At 37.5% G+C, this 22,512-nt stretch overlaps 2 protein-coding genes across 2 annotated transcripts in view; one reads left to right on the forward strand and one right to left on the reverse strand.

Moving 5' to 3' along the window:
- The window catches only part of szt2 (SZT2 subunit of KICSTOR complex), a 126,035-nt gene extending 114,620 nt beyond the window's left edge, over positions 1–11,415 (reverse strand). Inside the window, exons 1-12 of the mRNA XM_079841133.1 lie at positions 11,294–11,415; positions 9,060–9,185; positions 7,986–8,159; positions 7,735–7,905; positions 7,523–7,645; positions 6,277–6,436; positions 5,200–5,306; positions 4,467–4,677; positions 2,844–3,014; positions 1,126–1,357; positions 873–1,002; positions 276–421 (exon numbers count right to left, since the gene is read on the reverse strand). Coding sequence (XP_079697259.1) covers positions 276–421; positions 873–1,002; positions 1,126–1,357; positions 2,844–3,014; positions 4,467–4,677; positions 5,200–5,306; positions 6,277–6,436; positions 7,523–7,645; positions 7,735–7,905; positions 7,986–8,159; positions 9,060–9,185; positions 11,294–11,317 — 1,775 coding nt within the window. The 5' untranslated portion in view covers positions 11,318–11,415. The remainder of the gene's footprint in view (positions 1–275; positions 422–872; positions 1,003–1,125; positions 1,358–2,843; positions 3,015–4,466; positions 4,678–5,199; positions 5,307–6,276; positions 6,437–7,522; positions 7,646–7,734; positions 7,906–7,985; positions 8,160–9,059; positions 9,186–11,293) is intronic.
- Positions 11,416–11,937: 522 nt separating this feature from the next.
- Positions 11,938–15,610, forward strand: med8 (mediator complex subunit 8). The gene is made up of 7 exons (XM_079840388.1): positions 11,938–12,010; positions 12,250–12,371; positions 12,450–12,594; positions 12,689–12,829; positions 14,952–15,039; positions 15,127–15,363; positions 15,447–15,610. The coding sequence occupies exons 1-7, from the start codon at positions 12,005–12,007 to the stop codon at positions 15,515–15,517; spliced, it is 810 nt and encodes a 269-aa protein (XP_079696514.1). The 5' UTR covers positions 11,938–12,004; the 3' UTR covers positions 15,518–15,610.
- Positions 15,611–22,512: the final 6,902 nt, after the last annotated feature.

Raw genomic sequence — 22,512 nt, forward strand, 5'->3', positions numbered from 1 at the left:
GAGCATTACCTGTATCTCCAAAACAAGTCTCTCTCTTTTTATACCAACTCAACTTGGTGTCAGCTAAAAACTAGAGCCATTTCAGCCATTTCTCTTTGGACTAAAACGCACCACTGAATTGTTCGAAATAAGACGTGTAGTAAGTAAATAAAGTCTCCAAACCAAGTCTCTACGTTTTCATATCAACTCAAGATAAATCTTTTGGAGTAACTTTCCCAACACTAGGAGGGCTAAACTATACTGACAGCTGACCGGTCCAGGCTGAGTTCACTCACATGTCGTGTTCCAGAATGATAGCGATGCGATGCATGTGCAGCCAGCGCTGCCAGAAGTTAGCGTCCATGGACAGGATAGGCTTCCAGTAGGAGGCAAACTGCGATTGGCTAGAGTCTTTAGAGCCACTGTGCTGGAGGGAGAGAACCTGATGGAGAGCAGGATTATGGTTAGCATATTAATATCACCAAAACACACCAAAAACAAAAACTTTAGTATGGTTTAAATAGTTTTATTATTATAATTTAAGAGACTTTTTTTAAAGTCTCTTCTGCTCACCAAGGCTGCATTTATTTGATCAGAAATACAGTAAAACTGTAATATTGTGAAATATTATTACAATTTAAAATAGCTGTTTTCTATGCGAATATATTGTAAAATGCAATTTATTCCTGTGATCAAAGCTGACTCTTCAGCATCATTACTCCAGTCTTCAGTGTCACATCCTTCAGAAATCATTGTTATATGAGGATTTGCAGCTCAAGAAACATTTATAATTATTATCAATGTTGAAAACTGTGATACATTTGTGTCAATATTCTTTAATGTACATAAAGTTAACATTCCTTTGCACTCTTTAGTTTTGTGTGTTAACTCACTGGTGTGGTGGATCCAGGTGGGATGTAAAACAGAGGAACACCATTTTTTGTGCTTTCGGGGATGGTGTAATGTTCTGGGATGGAATTAAAGGACTGCAGGTGCACCAACATCTGGTCTGTCTGATTTATGCTGTTGAGAACAAATGATATACAGCATTATTACTTTACGACATCAAACTAAAACTGACAGCAAAGTATCTAAAATCGCCGTTCAAGTTAAGACTGAACCCAGTGTTTAAAACAGAAATCTGACCTCTGCAGAGTGTTCCAGAAGCGACGGATGACAGATGTCCGGTAGGGGCTTGTGATTGGTTTCCGCATGGTGCAGCTGATGTCATGGAGGATGTCATAACTGCCCTCCATGGTCACCTCCACCCAAGTGGTGCGTTTGATTGGATCCAGGGGCCAGGACGCCACGGCAAGGTACTCAATGCGCATGTTGTGCTTCCAGAGGAGGACCAGCTTCACATCCAGCTGACTTCCTCCTTATAGAGAGACAGATGATTACATGATTATTGAGAAATTCCAATTACCTATTTCAAGTGTGCATTAAAGGTCAAGTATGTAGTTTTGGTGACACTAGTGGCACGTAGCAGAATAACAAAAATAAAGCATATTCTTTTACTTGTCGCGTATCCCCAATCGCGCATCGAACGTCACAAACATAGCTCCTTCGGGTGCTTGTGAAGGCATGTCTCAACAGGTAAAAGTAGGCTACTTTCAATAAAAGGTCCAACATACTTTTAGCGGTGTTGCTATGTGCCATGAGAGTAAGCAACTGAGGCCCTGTTTACACCTATTAAGATGAGTTTTGGTCGATAGGATCCCAAGTGGACAACGCTAAATACAGGTGTAAACGTAGTCTAAAACATTTTGAGCTTGTCCGCTTTCAACTACTTACAGAGGTAGTCTAAAACACATTCGACCGGATTGCTTTCGTAGAACAAACCCTCATGTGGTTGAAAGTGTTTGAAAAGTGCAAAACACTTACTGCCTACTGACTTAATGCGTAAACATTATGGGAAGCGTGCTAACCTGACGGGATTTTAACTTTGTCAGCTGGAGACGCGAGTTTGGAAAACGTACCAAGCACCATTCTTGCTTTCTAACACACACTCACCGCATTTGGCCTTGCGGCTGTCAGAGCTGTAAGAAAAGCTACTGCTCTCCATATGTTCTTTATTCTCCGGGGCGTGTAAATTGCGTCCATTAGATCAAAAGATCTGAAAAAGTCCATACATTTACCCTCCCATTGACCCTCCCCTCGAAGAAATCAGGACAGAAGTGGTTAAAAGTGGACAAAAGAGAGAAGAATAAAATAACAGGAATAAACGGGTATGTCTCTCTTGTCTGCTTGTGATCTTGATCGACCAAAATGCATCTTAATACCAGATGTAAACAGGGCCTGAGTAGTATAAACCCATCCAACCTTTATAATAAACCCATCCAATGTGTCTGCACCGGGAGCATTTTTTTACACGATGCGCCACAACTGTTTGATGCAGAGTAAACATTTTAAACTGATGCTGTATAAAGTGTCCATTGTAGCATGCAGTATCGCATTGCAATGACAGTCACTTTTAATGTGTTCATGATTTGTTTAATCTTTGAAGGTCTAAATGCAGCCAATTGTATCTTGCACTTCTGTAACTGAAGATTTATTTTCCAATGTAACGTCAGTCATGGTCCCACACCGGCTAAAAACCCTCTGGCTCTTCCTGCTACACACTATATGTTGAGCTGAAAAGAGATTGGCGGATCAGAGCGGACCGCTCTCAATGTTTAGATGGTGACTGGGAGGCTCAATGATTACACTTTTGGGGGAGATAAACCCATGAATGGCATACTAATAGTGAACAAAACAAAAAAAAACACACTTCACCTTTAAACGCATAAAATACATAATTTGCATAAGATCATTATAAAAGTATATTTCAACATTCAATACCACACCGTATGAGGTTAAAGTACCTTTAGTGATGTTAATCTCTCGGATGGTGTATCCCTCTCTCAATCTGATAGACAGCACACTGATCAAATCAGCATGCACTTCCTTCTCTGTGTGTTTCTTCCTGCGCATCACTAAGGCGGGGTTTCCACTGGCCGACACCAGGTGTTCATTAAAGAGCCTGTGCTGGGAGACTAGAAACAAAAGGATGACACAGATCAGTCATTACAGTGCTGTTTGCATCGCCGCATGCAATAATAAAACCTAATGAGTGTGTGTGTCTGCGTATGCATATATAAATGTATGCATACAGCATACCAGCCAATCAAATCCTGAGTCTAGAAGTTTTAGAAGTGAAAGTGTTTCCATGCAGTCCGATGCTTCATTTCACAAATGACATTACAAAAGGAAAAAAGCAGATGACCCGCTGAAAATCATATGACATTTGAAGTAACTTTTGATCAAACCTCAAGAGCACTTGTGAAATCGGCTCTATTGTGACATAAATTTTGCTCGATTGTGAGGCAGAACTGAAAGTGCACAGACAGGGTTGAGACACTGAGCGCTCTGGTATTGATGGCTTTGCTGTCTGATGATGTGTGGTGAATTAACCGAGTGTTTTAAGTGGACAGAGCAATTCTCTCTTAGAAATATTCAAGTGCTCAGACATCTCTGAATGCTTTCCTTCCTTCTCTGCGGTTCTCAGATCTGATTTTGCCTAATAAAACAGTAACTGTTTAATGCCTGTTTTAAACATTCACGCTCATGTTCACTGGTCCCATATAAAGTTTTTGGACACTTTAGTAACTCTCACTGTTGGTACGGTTGACTAAAACTTTTTTTTTTTAAACCGCAATTGAAAAAAGCTAAAATTAAATAAAGCGTAAATATTATATACAAAACTTAAATGAAAATTAGACTGAAATAAATATGTTTATGTACTAAAATAAAAAAAATCAATTAAAGATATATAGAAATATAAAAAAAATGACAAAACCAAATAAAAAATATAAAAGTTAAAATGAAAATACAACATAATATAATGTCAACGTAAAAATAAAAGCTACTTCAAAGCATTAATAAATACTCTAATAGTATTAATTATACTAAAATAACACAAAAAATGTCATTGCATTACTTATTTAAATATAAAATTGCCTTTACAGTAGTGGCCAAAAGTGATGTCCAAAATTATTTAGCAAACTACAGCTACAGGTTTTATTTTAATATGCAAAAAAATGCACAGTTCACAGGAAAAAGCATGCATTCACAACATGCATTGACTACAACCAGTTATTAATATTTTGTTGGCTCTCTCGTTTGTGCATGTGCTCATAATTTCTTTGAATGACAGCCAGGCCAAAATTTATTCCTACACAATGTCACAAATATGTCACAAATAAAACTACTGACTCCAAGCACAACTACGCAGAGTGCTTACAAAATCTTTAACACATTTTTAATTATTTGAATAAAGGGTGAACATGTCAATTTTCCTAGGCCGGACATCACTTTTGATGTATAGTATCTTTATTATTTTAAACATACTAGAGGAGCATATTTCTATGAAAAACCATGGACAGTTTGAAATGCTAAAACAATAAAATACTCAGCAGGACCTTCTCTTAAGCCTGAGTTGAGCTTACAGCAGTAGTACTCTGGGTTCATGGACTCGCCAGTCCTCAGGAAGGAGTATGTGAGGAAGGCGCGGTGGTAAGCGTTCATCTCGTCGCCGGTCGAGTCGGACTCTGGACACATGGACAGATAGGAGCCAAAGGTTGCCATTGAGATGAACTTCATCAGCTCCACGTTGGGGATGTAGCCAAAACTACAGTCGTAGGAGTATGCGCCACCCACCTGAGGGAAACACAGCAGAACAAAAGGGAATGTAATGCTTTATAACAGACCAGTTACACAGTCAAACTAAATATACTGCATTTACACTACCGTTCAAAAGTTTGGGGTCAGTATGTTTTTGTCAGTAAAAACATTTATAATGTTACAAAATATTTCTATTTCAAATAAATGCTGTTCTTTTGAAATCTAATAAATGTTTGAGCGGCAAATCAGCATATCAGAATGCTTTCTGAAGGATCATGTGACACTGAAGACTGGAGTTATGATGCTGAAAATTCAGCTTTAAACACATATTAAAATAACCATTTTCTATATGACTATATAGTAAAATGTAATTTATTTCTATTACATTGTTAATTAATTATTTCACAATATTACTTTTTTCTGTATTTATTGATCAAATAAGGTGAGCAGAAGAGACTTCTTTCCAAAACTTTTTTTAAATCTTAGCTCAAACTTTTGATTGGTATTGTAATGAGCATTAATATGTTTGTGGCATGTAAAAATGGATCTGAGCAGTACTTGAACAAAGGAACAGGCGATGGTTCCACTTCTCAGCTGGTTCAGCAGAGTTTCACACACAGCTACATCAGGAACGCTCGTCACTCCATCAGTGATGATTATTATACCTGCAGGACATCACAAAAGATGATTCTTTGTACTTTATAAATAACCATTCATGCACTTATTTTACTGCCCACTCAGCAACCAACCACATTTTGTTATGTTCTTACACGTCATTTAGCCATGGATAAATTGGTTAAACATGGGAAACTTTGGTCAATTGAGTAACTAGTTTGTCTTTAAAAATCACTCATAGTATAATTAATTTTGTTTGTGGGTGCTTAAACTAATGAAAAATGTTTAAATAAATAAACCAGTTTGCTTGGTTCGTTTGGTCCGGACCACAAAAAAAAACATTTAGTCCTTAGCATTCACATTTGACATTTTAACACTGAACCTAAAGGCATAGGAATATGTTCACAACCTAATTGGTTGGCTTTTATTAAGTATATTTCACGACAGAACTTACCGAACATCCAAAACAATGCTGTGTTGGGCTAAATGTGCTCGTTGTATGTGCGTAGCCTACATATAATGGTATTTTGACAGCTAAGAACTCATGAAGAGTTTATAAAATATGTAAAGGAGTCAAAAACATGGCAGGAATCCCTCCATCACACACTCAAACAAAGATCTGCTGCGAGGAGACACGGTTCTGATGCCTGTACCGAACTGTGATGAGCAACATCATGACTATGATGAGAAAAAACAGGTATGCTTGAGTATTCTGTTCTTTATAGAGTTGCATCTTGTGACATCATGTCCCGTTGGTTCGTTTACATGTCTTTGGTTGGTGTTGCGTTCATATTTCCTTCAAACCGCACCAGAGTTAATTTGGAAGCAGAGCAAGACCCATCTTTTCAGGGGTCTCTGTCTACTTGTTTGGTTCGGATGGCAGCGTTCACACTTATTCAAATGAACCGCACTAGCAGAGCATTCGCATCAGGGTTCGTTTTAATCCAACAAAAAACCCTAAATGTGATGCTCACTGAAATTCAACATCAGGTTAGACACAGGACGCATAGAGACACTGACCTGCACCAGAGTTTGGAGGCAGAAGTTGCAGTGCCAGAATCCCTTGCCTCACCATGCTGACCAGCCCGACATCTGCCGTCACCATTGAAACCCCCGGCTTCCTCTGAGACGGTTCCTCCACAGCGTCATTGGAAAAGGACTGATAAACAGATCCATTGAACTGAAGAGCATAGAAAGAAGACGTTTTGCACACACAAAGAGTCTAATGTAACAAATTAAGGTTGGTAAGTTGGTAAGATTGTTTTTGACAAAAAGTCTTCTGCCCACAAAGACTGCATTTATTTGAGCAAAGATACAGTAAAAACTATTGAGACTTATAATTGCAATTAAAAAAGAACTGTTTTCTGTGTGAATATATGTTAAAATTCAATTTATTCCTGTGATCAAAGCTGAATTTTTAGCATTGTTACTCTAATTATCCTTTTTTTTTTCAGGATTCTCTGATGAATAGAAAGAATTTATTTGAATTAGAAATCTTTTTTAACATTATAAATGTCTTTACAGTCACATTTGATTAATTGAATGCATCCTTACTGAATACATGTATTATTATTTTTTTAAATCTTACTTTTGAATAGTAGACTGTAAAATTATTGTGAAATATCATAACACATGAACATTAATTAAACAACAACATATGAGAGGTTATGCAAGATTAGTACACAATAGGACAGTGAACACTGGTGTCTTTTATAATATTCCTGTTGCTGCCAAAGCAATAAGCCACAGGCTGTGCATTACAGTGATTTTACCGATGCTAAGTTGTTTCTTACCCTTTAACCAGGGACTAAAACTAACTTCTTGCCACGCCGGCATTAAAAAACAGACAGTAGCAGGAATATTAGGCTGCTGTCACTTTAAGAGCTAATGCGCGGATACACATGTTTACTTTCTCAATTGTTTACATTCACTTAAGACATGACCGATTATGTTTACAAGGATACATAGCGTCTTCTTGCACTTGATAATTTAAATTGACTAGACTTAAACTTTTATGACGATGTTGCGTTGGCCCGTCAACTGTCCCGAACATTGTTCACGTTCATTGATTGTAAGAATTCATACAAAATGTTACCAGCCAACAGGCGAATGACCATTTCATATGCCGATTTCTACTCGCATTTGGCGCTTGATGAGTGTTCATTTTAGGTCCTGTATTTAGCTTTAGTAAAATTGCTGTAATGCACTACAATGTGGCCTCTTGCTGCTTATTGCATGCCTGTATAAAAACCACAAGCGCTCTTGCCTGATTGTGCTGCTGCTGTAGGACGTCAGCAATGCTGCTCTCCACGGCTCTCAGCTGCTGATAGATCTGATGCAAGAACTGCTCCAAATCCATACAGTCCAGCTGACAGCCCTGAACCAACACCTGATGGCCAGAATCATTGCATATAACCAGTCAGAAAAAGCGTTCTACTAATGTGCACTTATAAATTCACAATTCCCTGCGATCCAGACCTGATGAGAACTGAGGCCAATGATGGAGGAATACGCCAGAATAGTGATGAATATCTCTGGCTGGAACACGTAATCAGTTCCTGGGACTTTAAAGGGTTTTGCCAGACCGATCAAGCACCGAGACAGAGCATGGAAGACTTCGTCAAAGATCATCTCTCCTGTGCTGTCATCCTGAAAACAAGCAACATATGACACTGCACTTTCAAAAGACTTTAAGCAAGCCACTGAATGTGATGGTGGCGATCTCTTACCACGATCCCGGTGGACGGGCTCAGGTCCAGCTCGATGATGAAGCGGTACCTGCGAGCCAGGAAGGTCACACGCGTGGAGGGAACCAGCAGACACGAGCAGGACGAGGGAGGAGAATCGGCCTGCCATCCTTTCGGGAGGACGCTCAAAACATCCAGCTCATTCTCTGACTTCAGCTGAGCAGATGCAACACAAACAGAGACAGACACACACACACACACACACACACACACACAGAGAGATTCTCACAGGATATGATGGGATACAGTGACATGTGATCCATGAAGATCTGAACGGATCTGGAAGATGTGATTTACTGCAATAACTGAACAATAAAATTGTTATTGTTAGCTTTCAAGGTATAGAAGGAAGACCTAAAACATGCATGGAAATATATTAAATTAAGATTAATTGACTGATATTTGACCATTTTGAGGTTGTTATCAGCTAGTATATATTGTGCAAGTGTTCATTTTATTTAATGACTTTGTGCAATCTCATTTGCCATCATTAAACATACACTACCGGTCAAAAGTTTGGGGTCAGTAAGATTTTTTTTTTTTTTTGGAAGAAATTCATACTTTTATTCAGCAAGGATGTGTTAAACTGACCAAAAGTGGCAGAAAAGACATAATTTTACAAAAGATTTATATTTCAAATTAATGCTGTTCTTCCTTTTCATTTAACAATCCTGAAGAAAAAAAATTGTCATGCTTTCCACAAAAATATGAATCAGTGCACATGTTTTCAACATTGATAATAATAAGAAATTAAATTTCTGAAGGATCATGTGACACTGAAGACTGGAGTAATGATGCTGAAAATTCAGCTTTGGCATCACACAAATAAATTTCAATTTTAAAATATATTCAAAAAGAAAACAGCTATTTTAAATGGTAATATTTCAGAATATTTCTGTTTTTATTTTTGATCAAATAAGTGAGCAAAAGAAACTTTAAAAAAAAAAATGGACTAACCCCAAACTTTATTAAATTATTAAATCTCCAATCATTCACCCTTTTCTTCATTGCAAAAGCCATCAGTCGACCACTAAATAATCCCAGTCTGTCTCTTACCAGCTCAGACTGTGGACTGGGCCGAACGACCTGATTGAGACGGCTGAGGAACCAGGAAAGACGCACGTTGCGTGATATCCTGTACTCCTCTTTCATCAGCAGGTACACCTGCTCAGCCTCCTCCACCTTCAGACAGAAAAACACCATATATTTAACATATGAATCACTTCATTATAGGAGCAAAATATCGTCTCAACAAACTGCCTGGTCTTTAAAATGAGAGAAAACCTGCTTTTAAAAAGACACAAAAAAAATATTGATCCTCGTGATGTTGAATGTGTTGTAGTTATGCTGTACAGTATATGTTCACCCTCTAACTACAGTATCACATAGACAATATAATGGGAATCATGGCACAGTGATCTATAACAGAAATAACCAGCAAATACACCAAAAATACCACTGATATTTAAAATAATAATAACATTTAGTTACATTTGTATAGCGCTTTTCTGGGTACTTAAAGCGCTGTACATGGAAGGGGGGGGGGGGGCCACCACCAATGTGCAGCATCCACCTGAATGATGCGACGGCAGCCATATTGTGCCAAAACGCCCACCACACACCAGCTGATTGGTGGAGAGGAGACAAAGTGATGAAGCCAATCAGTATATGAGGATTATTAAGAGTCCATGATGGACAGAGGCCAAATGGGCAAATATGGCCAGGATGCCGGGGTTACACCCCTACTCTCTTTCCGAAGGTCATCCTGGGATTTTTAATGACCACAGAGAGTCAGGACATCGGTCTAATGTCTCCTCCGAAGGACGGTGCTTATTGACAGTATAGTGTCCCCATCACTATACTGGGGTGTTAGGACCCACACAGACCAAAGGGTGAGTGCCCCCTTCTGGCCTCACTAACACCTATACCAGCAGCTACCTGGTTTTCCCAGGGGGTCTCCCATCCAGGTACTGACCAGTCTCAACCCAGCTTAGCTTCAGTGGGAAACCAGTCTTGGGCTACAGGGTGATATGGCTGCTGAGTGGGCATGGTGAAAACTAACATCTTATCTAACATTTAATATATTTTATAATTCTTATCTGGTTATGTTTATATCTAGATACCTATATTCACTGTCACTCTGAAAGTGTTGCTTGGTTATTATAAAGGGTTCATTAACATTAACCGATTCAATTGAGGCAATTGACATAAATAGACAGCACAATGCCGATAAACAAACTGCACAAAAATGCTTTTCTTACTTAGTATTTTTGTCTTGTTTCCAGCCCAAATATCAACAACAACAAAAAATCTTAAATCAAGATGCATTTACTAGACAAGTAAAATTACATAAGATATTATGTCTTGTGTTCTGAAAGAAAGAAAAAAATCTAAATTAAGTGAGTTTTTTGCTTAAAACAAGCAATCTGGAGTAAGAACAACAATCTTGTTTCTGTTTGAATTAAGATTATTTTTCTGACCCCAAAGGCAGATTATTTTGCTTGTTAAGAATTTAGATATTTGGCCGGGAAAAACGACAAAAAAAATACGAAGTAAGAAAAGCATTTTTGCAGTGGTTAAAAATATGCCACCATAAATATTTTAAAAATGTCCTCGAAAATCAATCCCAGTGAGCCCTGAACAGTAAAAAGAGGAATAAAACTAACATTGCAGATTTCACTTTGGACATCAAGTGGAGAACAAACAAAGAACCAAAACAGAAAACAGGGAAAAACAGAAGGGTCTTTCTCTTTATAGTTTGAGTGTCTGATCTTTTTTGACAGGACTAAAATATGAGTCCAGTGCTGAGAGACACTTGCTGCAGTTGTTGTCCCACAAACTGCATCTACTGCTGGATAATTTTACAAAGCTTCAGCTACATGTGTAGAACAGCGATAAATACATGCAGTGTCCACATTTAATATCATTCAGATATGATCTACATGAACAGCATGTTGTTGTTGTGTAGTCTGAGGGAGTGGCTGCAAACACATGACAGAACTGCATTGATCTGATTTACTTCCAACCACTGCGATAAATTCCCTGCAAATATCTCTTGGTAATATTTTTTTTTTTTACATTCTTCTTAATATTCTTATTTTTTTTTAACAGATTAATTACAGAAAAGGGCTTTCGGTGTGAGAATAACAGAATAAAAGTCTCATATTTATTCGAAAATAAATGTGTTCCTCCTGTTCTGTTTATTTGCTCTGTTGCCTAACCTGTAAACAATTTCCGAGCATAAACTGAACAAAACAAACAAAGTTAGTCAAAGTAAGCGTTTTATTTACCTCATTGTCCTGTCTGTCTGCCATGCCGTGCTTCGCATTACTGGCGGGTTGTTTTTGAGCGAGTTTTAGAGGGTTTGTGTCAATATCTGTAAACTGCAGCTCATCTGACTGCAGCCGCTTCACTTCCCGTTCAGCAATTCAAAATAAAAGTCCTCATAAATACACAGGCAAAAATGAATCTACATTACAGTATATTTAAGATACAAATGTACAAATTAAACTTTTCACTCAAATCGGTATGGTGATAATATCATTGGTAGAGTTAAAATATTATTTATTTAATACTATTTTACTGTATAAATACTATAATATTAATATACTACTGGTTGCATTACCAATGATATTATCACCCCACCATTTTAAGTTATTTAAATTAATTTTAATTTAATTTAATAATTTGTATTAAATATGTCGAAATCCATATTTGATTGGCTCCATGTGCTAACAATACTTTTGGGCCCTACAGCATCTTTGGCACAGTAGATAAACTGTAAACAGATTAGTCTGCATATTCTTCTACTCATTAAAATCCAATAATACACTAAAATATTGGTCTACATATTATTATAAATATGTTGTGATAATATTTATAATATATTATAAAGGATAGGAACCGTTCTGTCGGGTGCGTTTTGACAGCCGGACTCGATTTACTGCTGCGAGTATTTGTTTACTTCCGCTCGATTGTGCCGTTCTGCTAGTCGCTTTGAGATGCAGGTAAATTGATAAAACATTCTCACTTCACGTCCATGTTTGGATTTTTGAAAAACTTCATTAAAAACAATGACATTAGCACGCAGGTAGTTCGCGGGAAGAGGACTTTTTGCAGTTGTATCTGCAGATAGAGTGCTGGCATGCTAACTGTCGAGATTCAAGAGATACGAGAAACAGTTATTGCTTTTTTATTGTGTCATATAAGAGCTGAAGGGTGATCTGTGTGTGTTTTGTTTCAATAGCAGCGTGAGGAGAAGCAGCTGGAGGCGTCCGTGGAGTCTCTGGTCACTCGCGTGGCTCATCTTAAAGGTTCCCTGCAGAGTTTCATTTATAAACTGGAAAATGAGTATGAGAGGCTCACGTGGTGAGTACGAACTACAGATCTTTCCTGATAAACTCCACAGTGCATCTGTCACTGCTGATGCTTATGTTTTGGACGCAGGCCCTCTGTGCTGGATAATTTCGCCCTTGTGTCCGGGCAGCTGAACACCATCAACAAGCTGTTAAGAAATGAGAAGACCCCATCATTCAGGTCACAGGTCATCATCCCCCTGCTGCTGTCTCCTGATCGAGATGAAGAGCTGGCGGTGAGCATATTTACAATGTCACACTGGTTATGAAGACACCAGAACTGGCGAAAACAGGCCAAGGTGCGACCTTCACTATTTTGTCACTTCTCAGAAACTGACAGAGCAGCGAGTGCCCGTGTTCAGCCATGAGATCGTGCCTGACCACCTCAGGACTAAACCTGACCCGGAGGTTGAGGAACAGGAGAAACACCTGAGTGCCGAAGCGGCCCGGATCGGACCTGAAGTAGCACAGGTAAACAAACACATGATGAGCGTGAAATTCATCCTCCTCGACAAAGCAACACCCTCACAACCATTCAGAACACTTAGCAACCTCCTAGCAAGACGTCTACATCCCTTTAAACTCAAATCTGATGATGACCCATGTATTCAGACTAATTTGGGCTTGTTTAACCCTCGGATATTCCTCTGATACACCTGTGATCCTCTGCGGTCAAAGCAGACAGCTTTATTTAGTTTCAATAATATTTAATATTTTGTATTTTGAGGTTTTCATGTTACTAGACAATATGCTAATTTTTTTTCCTACATAAAATTATGCAAATATTACAAAAAACAGTTTCATATCTTCAACTAATACAGTGATGCAGCAGTGTTTAAGTTAGAATTTATGGTTAGTTTAGGGTCCAATTCTCACTATTACGAGAATATTATTGACTGTTTATTAGCACTTATAAAGCACATGGGTAACACTTTACAATAAGGTTAATTAGTTAACATTAGTTAACATGAACTAATAATGAACTGCACTTGTAAAGCATTTATTTATCTTTGTTAATGGTAATTTCAATATTTACTAATGCATTATTCAAATCTTGTTAACATTAATAAATGCACTGTGAACTAACATGAACAAACCATGAGCAGCTGTATTTTTATTAACTAACGTTAACAAAGATGACAAATACAGTAACAAATGTATTGCAAATGGTTAGTTCATGTTAACTAAAGCATTAACTAATGTTAACTAATACACCTTATTGTAAAGTGTTACCAGCACACATTAATGCCTTATTCTGCATGACCATATTCTACATCCCTTAATCCTCCCCATTATGTAAACTTAACAACTACCTAACAAACTAGTAATAAATTAAGCAGTAAATTAGGAGTTTATGAAGACAAAAGTCCTAGTTAATAGTTAGTTAATAGTGAGAATTGGACCCTAATCTAAAGTGTGACCAAATATATAATTTGTGTACTAGTGTACTATTTGTAATTTTTGGTTGAAGATCAAAAGTTTGACCATTTAGCCTTTTTTAATCATGTCCACATTTTTTGTGGTCATATAGCAAGCAAGTCCCAAGTTTCTGGCATTCCCATGAAGTAAAAAAAAATCGGTCTAAAGCCCGGGACACACCAAGCCGTTGGCCAACGTCGGACCGTTTTTGAGCATCGGGTGACCTAGTTTTTTAAGTGTGTTCCACACCGTTGGGTTTTTTGGGGCCAATTCACCTTGTAGAATTGGTGTCGGGCTGTCAGTGAGAGAGAGAGAACTCTGATTGGCTGTTCAGCTTAGTGAATGAGTCAGTGCATGAGAACAGCGAGCAAAAAGTCAAACGGTACAGACAGAAGGCTGTTCTAATTTTACGTCATTTTTCCTGAGTGTCCCTGGGCAAATATTTGAATTAACATGAGCGGAGTGGAATAAAGAAAGTAATCAGCAGGATTGATATTCAAAATGGTAAGCACGCGCGGTAAGCCTGCAGCATTGGTTTCCCTTTTTGAATGATGAATATATCTGCAGAAATAGACTGTTGTCTCACTTACACGAAGGCGCAGAACGCGTGTCATAGCTGACAGTCGGCTGTAATTCTCTCTGTGTGTTCAAGTGCAATTTTTTTCCCCGACGCGAGGCAACATCACAGTCGGCTTTCATCAGCGCTAGTTCTTTGGCGTCGGTTTGGTCGAGTCAAGTCTTTATTTGTATAGCGCTTTTAACAATGCAGATTGTTTCAAAGCAGCTTCACAGTGTTAAACAGGAAAAGAATGCAACAGAATTTTATCCAGCCGTATAGCTGTTCTGGAGAAAACGGTGATGTCATCAGCTCATTTAAATTATCATACAGTGACAATGTGGGCATTAGATCAGTAATTGGATAAGTAATTTAGTTTATATGGTTAATTTAGTTTAATAATTCGATTTATTTGGATATTTAGTTGAAAAATGTAGTGTCCCCAACTGAGCAAGCCAAGCCAGAGGCAACAGTGGCAAGGAAACCAAAACCCGGTGTGTCCCTACCTTAAAATGACCAAAGACCAACGGAGGTTTAACCTTTAAACCGCTGTGAACACATTTTAAATGTGAAATGCATAAATGTTGCTTGTTGAATTTTGTTCTGCTTTCTTTTTAGAAACAGATCCAAACATTGAATAAACTGTGCTCAAATCTTTTGGAAAAGCTGAATAATCCTCGTGACGACAGAGACTCTGAATCATCAGGTAGTTTAACCGTTGCTCCTGGTTTTATATTTGCCCGTTTTTCCATGCGTGCAAAGTCATTGATGTTAAATGGATGTTTCTATTCAGCTTTAAGACAAAACAAGCCATCCTTCAACCCGGCCGACACTAATGCACTGGTGGCAGCGGTGGGGTTCGGAAAGGGTCTGTCGAAATGCAGACCACCTGGACCTATTGCCCCGGGTCACCCTGGACAGCCGATGATGTCAGCAGGCCCCACACTACATCAGGTCACAGTCGCTGGAGCCTCAGGCCATCAGGGTGGCATGGGCGGGCAGGTCACCCAACAGCAGCCAGGACAACCTGGTACCACATTTAATAACTTTCTCAAACAAATTTAGGCTTAAAATCATCTTTTATCATGCTAATTCAATTTTCTGTTTTATCAGGTAAAATGCCCAGCAATATCAAGACTAACATCAAGTCAGCATCTGCATCCATGCATCCTTATAACCGATGAGTTTCATGCATAAGTGCTACATTTTGTTATACAATGTTTGGTATTTCAGACAAAAAAAGTGAATTTGTTTTGTGCATTTTCAATAAACGCATTTGTTGAAATAATCTAGTGTTATCATATTTCTCTTATCAGGATCAAGGATTTCAAAGAAATGAATATAGTGGTCTGTTTTAGTCACTAGGTGGCAATATTGGCTTTTTATAAGTGTGTCTGTTAAATACAAAGGAAACGTGTCTCAAGTGCTAAGTACACTACCTTTCAAAATGTTAGGGTCAGGAAGATATTTTTTTTTTATTAAAATATACTTTTATTAAGTAAGGAAGCATTACATTGATTAAAAAAAAACATTTATGATGTTCTTTTGAACTTTCTATTCATCCAAGAAACCTAAAAAACATCCGTAGTATGGATTCCACAAAAATATGAAGCAGCACAACTGTTTTTAACATTGATAATAATAATAACTGCATCATATTAGAATGATTTCTGAAGGATCATGTGACACTGAAGACTGGAGTAAAGATACTGAAAATTCTGCTTTGACCACAGGAATAAATTACATAAAAAAATATATATTTCACAATATTACTAAAAATCTGAAATCTTACTGACCCCAGACTTCTGATCAGTAATGATTTTTTATTTCCATAATGAATTATTAAATTAACTTTTCGATTTAAATTGTAAAACTATAAGTTTGAAGTGTTAGCCTGGGAGATTTCTTTTACAATTTCAATATCGTATGTTCCTCATTAAGGAGATAACCGTGTTAAGATGACTGAAAATTAAGAGCACTGCTATTTGTTTCATTCTAGCTTGGTGCCATTGTAGCACAATGTTTTTTTTTTTTAATATGTATTATGGTATGCTTTGTACCTTGGTGTAAGAACATGAAGTTTATTTTATCATTTATTTTCACACATTGTGTTGCTACATTGATAAATATCATACACTTTAGGACTAGGAGCATTTTCCTTTTAACATGCTCATATTATGCCTTTCTGAGAGCTTCCTCTGCTCTGATTGGTCAGATGGCCCAGTCTGTTGTGAAACGAAACCCCAATACAGACTACCGGCACATGCAGGAACTTAACTGTCAATTTTGTCACCGCCTCTTTTTAGGGGGAAATAAACTAGACTTCTCATAGACTTCAATACAAAATAGCGGCACAAAACAACGTCTGTGAAACAACTTAAAAAATCATTAAGATTTAACATGTCAAGTAATTATATGTCCAGCCTGCCTGTCATAGAGTGTGAAAGATACATCCACACACATAATTTGGTCAATTTAAAAAACATGTCCCTTCATTCTCCCACACATAGCGTTTGGGGCAAAGTATACGCTGTTCGCCGGCAGCCAATGAAGACCATATGCTGACATTATGCAAATTTGTTACATTGTTATGTAGGTATAACAGGAAGTGAGACAATGACTTGTTTCTGCAGTTTAGATTCAATTCTTTCTTTTAGGAAACAATAACTCTATTTGTCATGCACTTAGATCTTTGCAATTTTGCAGACAGCTAGATTACACACTGCATGAAAGGTAATATAAATAAAAAAAAGTCACTGATGATGATGTGTACGTATAAATAATTTAGAATAAATACTGCAATATTTCATGAAAAATTAAATATTTTGATTTCATGGTGACTTAAAAAAAAACAAAGTGATGTCCATGTTTGTATAGCGCAAACTGGACCAATAACCCTAAAATGAGCAACGGTGATAGTGAGGCTTGCCTTAGCAAACACTGCTCATAACACAAACTGTCATCCACTGAGTTGAGCGGTGCTGAAGGCAGTGATGTTTGGCACCGTGGGGCAATGCTGACCTCATATGGAGGAGTTTTCTAGACTAATAACACAAGAAGACAACCATTATGTTTTCCTTTTGTCTTGACTACATCCATCATGTCATGTGATGTCATGCCTTCTAATAATGGAAGCTTCAAGACTTGTGTTTATCATGCTCATTTCAAAGAATTAAAGTGTCATTTTGTATCAAAATCCGTTTTTTTAAAGATTTAACTGATTTTTTTTGTTCTTTTAATGTAAATTAAGTTGAAATGACTTAAACATCCAAGTTAATTGTACTTAAGGCAGCATCTTTTTTACAGTTTTAAATATATATATATACTATCTGGTTGCTGAGCGTGATGATGAAATAAAAATTGCTATGACTGATTATTTTGACTGTTTTCTATTATAGCCATGAATATTTGCGGATCTGTCTGAATTGGTGGGCAAAAGCGTGAAGCTCAAATCAGTTAATTCTCAGCGATTATTTCCTCTTATGTATTCATTAACACCCACAGAACACAAAAGGGAACTGAAATTTTATACCTAATTTATGTGCAAATTTAGGGATGTGATTAAATTTTGGAGTCCTCTGAGAAGATTCATGTATCACCCACCGATGTTCCTGATGTGCTAATTGGCTTGAAGAATCCAAAAGGGTCCCAAACCGCTTTCATTTTCACTTTTAGATTTACCATTAAACACCCCCACGATGTGAGGTGATACTGAACGTGTGCGATGTCATGGGATCACGGTTGTCAGGTTATCACGGGGTGATGGGCTCTTGGCAGAGTAGCAGATAAAAGCCAATAAGGGGTAAAGTGCCCCTATTATGCATCTCTTCTCTGATGGCGAGGGTGGGGCAACCTGTCACTCACATGAGATCCACCAATAGCAAACCACAACCATTCAATCAATTCCCCACAGACCAGAGCCATATAGAGAGAGAGTTGCGACAACTCCATAGACTCCAATGGAACGTTTTTTTTTACAGCAATGGCGGCTTGCGGAGACTCTCAATAGTTCCCGGAAGTAGCAGCCGCGCCATAGAGTTACAGCAGAACAGACCGTTTGTGATGCACTTTTAAAAGGGAAGACGTTTAATCAGTAAGATTTTAAATGATCAGCACATTTTAATCAAAATAACTTGTACATTAAAGCCTGATTGTGTAGATTATTCATCATTCAAAAAATATATATTTTAAAAACAACATCGCTGTAACTACATACTCAAGCTACATACACATGTCGGTGTGTAATAAAATTATTGAAAATCAATGCATTTATTGACTATTAATTACCAAAAAGCGCAGTTCTGTCACTGTGACTATCAATTTGAATTGCCCGTCAAAGCACTTCCTGGAACTATTCGAGGTCTACATGAATCACGTGACTATCAAGTGTTTTGAACTTCCGTTGTCGCAACTCTCTCTCTCTATGGCTCTGCCACAGACAAAATCAAGCCCCGCCCTACAATTTTTCTTGTTCCAGAAGCGTTTCACTCGGATATACGTCACAATAGAGAAGAAAAGACTAGCGTGACTTTCGCTTATTAAACATTTCTTTGTAGAACCATGTAGTTTTCACCAGGAATTCTTTTTTTAAACGTATTATTATTTAGACATAATGTGGGCTGATGGCTTCAGCAAGAAGCATTATTTTGTTACGGTCAATTAACAAACCTCATAGCTCACAGGCTGTGTCTTTAAAGGTTCATAAGTTTAAATGAATGGGGCTTTAACTTCCAGAACCAAACTGTTGCATTCTGTAACACTGAAATATGTCTCATTTTTCTTTTCCCCATTGCCATGTTTCTTTAGGGGCTCCATTGCAACCAACTCTCTGGAAATCATCCAGAATAGCAACTAAGGATGCACAATATATCGGCCACCATATTGGTATCAGCTGATATATGTTCATTTTTAATGTTATCGTTATCCCCCCGATGAGAAGCTTTGGCCGATATATTAAAGCTGATAAATAATGGATTATTTCCTTCATCTGAGACATTTCAGATGCGCACGGTTCGCCATTATGGTTTTGAATTGCTTGAAATATGATTGGAATCACTTCAATAAAGGAAAACACATGTGCAGCACAAGTCTGTTTATAGGCTTAATTTTAGATGTTGCATCATTAATAATAACTAGCACTTTTATTTTTCTAATATTATTTCCATCAACAATAATGTTGAATTAAATTTACTTCAGTTATTGTCCGGGCATATGCATTTTGATTCTTTATACGCAAGTAATGTTCTCCAGTGACTTGTTTGCATTATTTAGGCATTCTTTTATTTAGTTGTAAGGCAATAGATTTTATTTGATAAAGAAAGTTGACCATAGGAGTAAAATTAATTAGTTTAAACTAGGCTACTGTATTGTAGCCTATATATTTGATTTATGCATGGCTTTTAATTGTGAGTCTGTTGTTTTTGGAATCAGGCTCTCAGAAAATTATATAAACATTTGGATTTAGATTTATCACTCAAATATATTGGTTATCGGCTTTCAAATATAAAGAATTATCTGGCCAAAATGTTCATATTGGTGTATCCCTATATGGCGACAACACCTAAGGCAATTTTGCACAGGAAAACACTTAAGAGAATGTAAGATTTTTAATTAGTTTATTTGAGTTTACCCTCTGTCATGGATGAATTCTATCATCTATATTGTTTAAAGCCACAATATGTAACTTTTCGCCGCTAGAGGTCGCTTAATCAAAACAAAGGCCTATAGTTGATGACGCCTTGATTTCAGAGTTGTATTATGCCGCAGACAAGCGCTTCCGCTTCTTCCCTCATGTGTATGTGGGGTAACTCAGCGCTGTTTTATCATATTAGATACATTTGAGTGTGTTGAAAGTTATAATGCAACTCTGTACGTTTGCTCACCGGCTACTATGAGACACTTGTTCACACTGCAGTAGCTAGATCGATATTAGGTATGGTAAAACATGGTACTCGCGGTAAATCAAGAAAACCAGATTTAAACAATAAGTCTAACTGTGTTGAGCTATATAAAAATATTGTCACATGGTTGGTCTGTTTTGGTTGTGTTTTGATTCTGTCACGTGTTCCTTTGTCTTAGTTTCCCGCCACTTGTCTGTTTTCCTTTTTCAGCGATCATTTTCCAGGACTTTTCCAGGATATTTAAAATTTTACTACAGTGAGAATAAAAGACAAGGATCACTCCTAAAGTAATATTTTGCTCTCTAAGTCTTTAAAAGGTGCACAGTTTATTGCCATGACTTAACTATAAAATCAGTTTTTAATATGAGCTCTTAATCATACATTATGACTAAGGAAGCTTGTTTCCGCCACAGAATTAAAAAAAAGGGTAATTGCGACATATCTTGCTATTCTGATTTTTTTTTTTTTTTTTTTACAATTGTGATTTTCTCGCAAAAAAAATCTGTCTTTTTTCCCTCAAACTTTTGGACTTTATGTCAATTCTGAGAAAAGTAATAATTGCAAGATATAAACTCGATATTGCGAGAAAAAAAGTCAGAATTTCGCAATTCTGACTATATCTCAAAATAATTCTGAGTGAGATCCCACCCCTATGGGCGTTGGTTATGGGGTTATGGGGTTGAAAACATGCGGAACTGGCTCCTTTAGTCTATAGCCTCTGGCCGAAAATCCTCAGATGACACAAAATGACGATATTTGCGTCATCTGAGGATTTTTTCCAGAAATAAAATGCATAATTCTCTTGTCTCAGGGGGATATGAGGGGGGAAAGTACCATAATTCCAATATACTACCGGGTTTCTACTGATACAAAGCCTAATGCTAAATCACTGAAGTTACCCTTTAACTTTTTTTAAAATAATTTTCCAGGATAACAACAAGTTTTTCCAGGACATTTTACATTTTCTCTAACTTCCCATGTGTTTTCCAGGACTGGAAAATGTATCATACATTTCATACATTTCTTCTGAGTGAGATCCCACCCCTATGGGCGTTGGTTATGGGAAATGGTACTGGTACTGGAAAATGTATCATACATTTTCCAGGTTTTCAAGGTTTTCCAGGACAAGTGGGAACCCTGTTAGTGTAGGAATTCATAACGGTGCGCATTATATGCAGCCTAGCTCCATTCTTCGAGAAAGATAAAAATGCGCACAGGAAACAAAAACCTTGCAAAAATTATATACGATCCGCCTAATCCCGGCCATGTCTGTGATTTGGCCGGGATTAGGCGGATCGTATATAATTTTTGCAAGGTTTTTGTTTCCTGTGCGCATTTTTATCTTTATCTTTCTCATATTTTATTAAAATACGTTGAGTCTACTGCCTATTCCTGAGCACCTAACCCGTGGCAAATATAGTTTTTGTCAATGAATGTATCCACACAGATGCTCACCTGTTCAAAAAAACACATATATTAAAGTGTCTTTGGTGTTTACATATTTTCTACAAAATAAAACTGTAAATCGAGGGTAATGTGGGTATGAGGTCATATGATGTCATTTAACCGGCCATGTGTCCTGGTTAAAATGGCTTATTTCTCTGGATTTAAAAATTCTTGGAAACATTTGGGATACTGTAGGCTACAAGTCAACAAAATATATAACACTGTTCTAGTGGTTTTGTGAATCCAAAAATCTTACATATTGTGCCTTTAATTTGAAGTAATTTGAGTTTATTGTTGTCATGGATGAATTCTATCATCTATATGATTTTAAAATGAAGTTCACAGATTTCCGAGCGCGTGTCTTGTTGTCATATTCCAGGGCATTTCCCAGTGTTCAGCGGGCAGCGACAGAGGAACTCAACATGACAGCGGCCTCCCGCCTTCAGTCTCATCTCAGCCTCAGACATGAGTTATTCTGAAAACTCATCTGTTACAGAGAAATATAGGGCTCGGAGATCTGAGCCGAGACAGAAATAACAACAAAGATTTACCCATGCAACCCTGAGTACACACGCTTAAATAACTTATCAAACAAATCAACTTAACCTGACCCACAAACCAGCAGAACGTGTCAGAAAACAGTAAAACTGCACATCAAACAGCCTTTTTGTTCTGCCAAACGCACTTTTAATCCTTCAAAACAGTGATAATTGTTTGACAAGAAAGACAGAATAGACACAGGTCTGGATGAGCTTCCTCCAGGACTCTGACAATCTGCCATCGTCTTTCAAGGGTATTTAGATTGTATCCGCATCAACGCGACGCATCCCACA

The sequence above is a fragment of the Gobio gobio genome (genome assembly GCF_949357685.1).
Source record: "Gobio gobio genome assembly, chromosome: 17".
Lineage (NCBI taxonomy): Eukaryota > Metazoa > Chordata > Actinopteri > Cypriniformes > Gobionidae > Gobio > Gobio gobio.

Excerpts from the sequence above, each read along its gene's own strand:
- med8 (XM_079840388.1), top strand. Across the intron at positions 12,372-12,449 it reads GAGTATGAGAGGCTCACGTG|GCCCTCTGTGCTGGATAATT; the intron begins GTGAGTACGAAC and ends TTTTGGACGCAG. Across the intron at positions 12,595-12,688 it reads ATCGAGATGAAGAGCTGGCG|AAACTGACAGAGCAGCGAGT; the intron begins GTGAGCATATTT and ends GTCACTTCTCAG.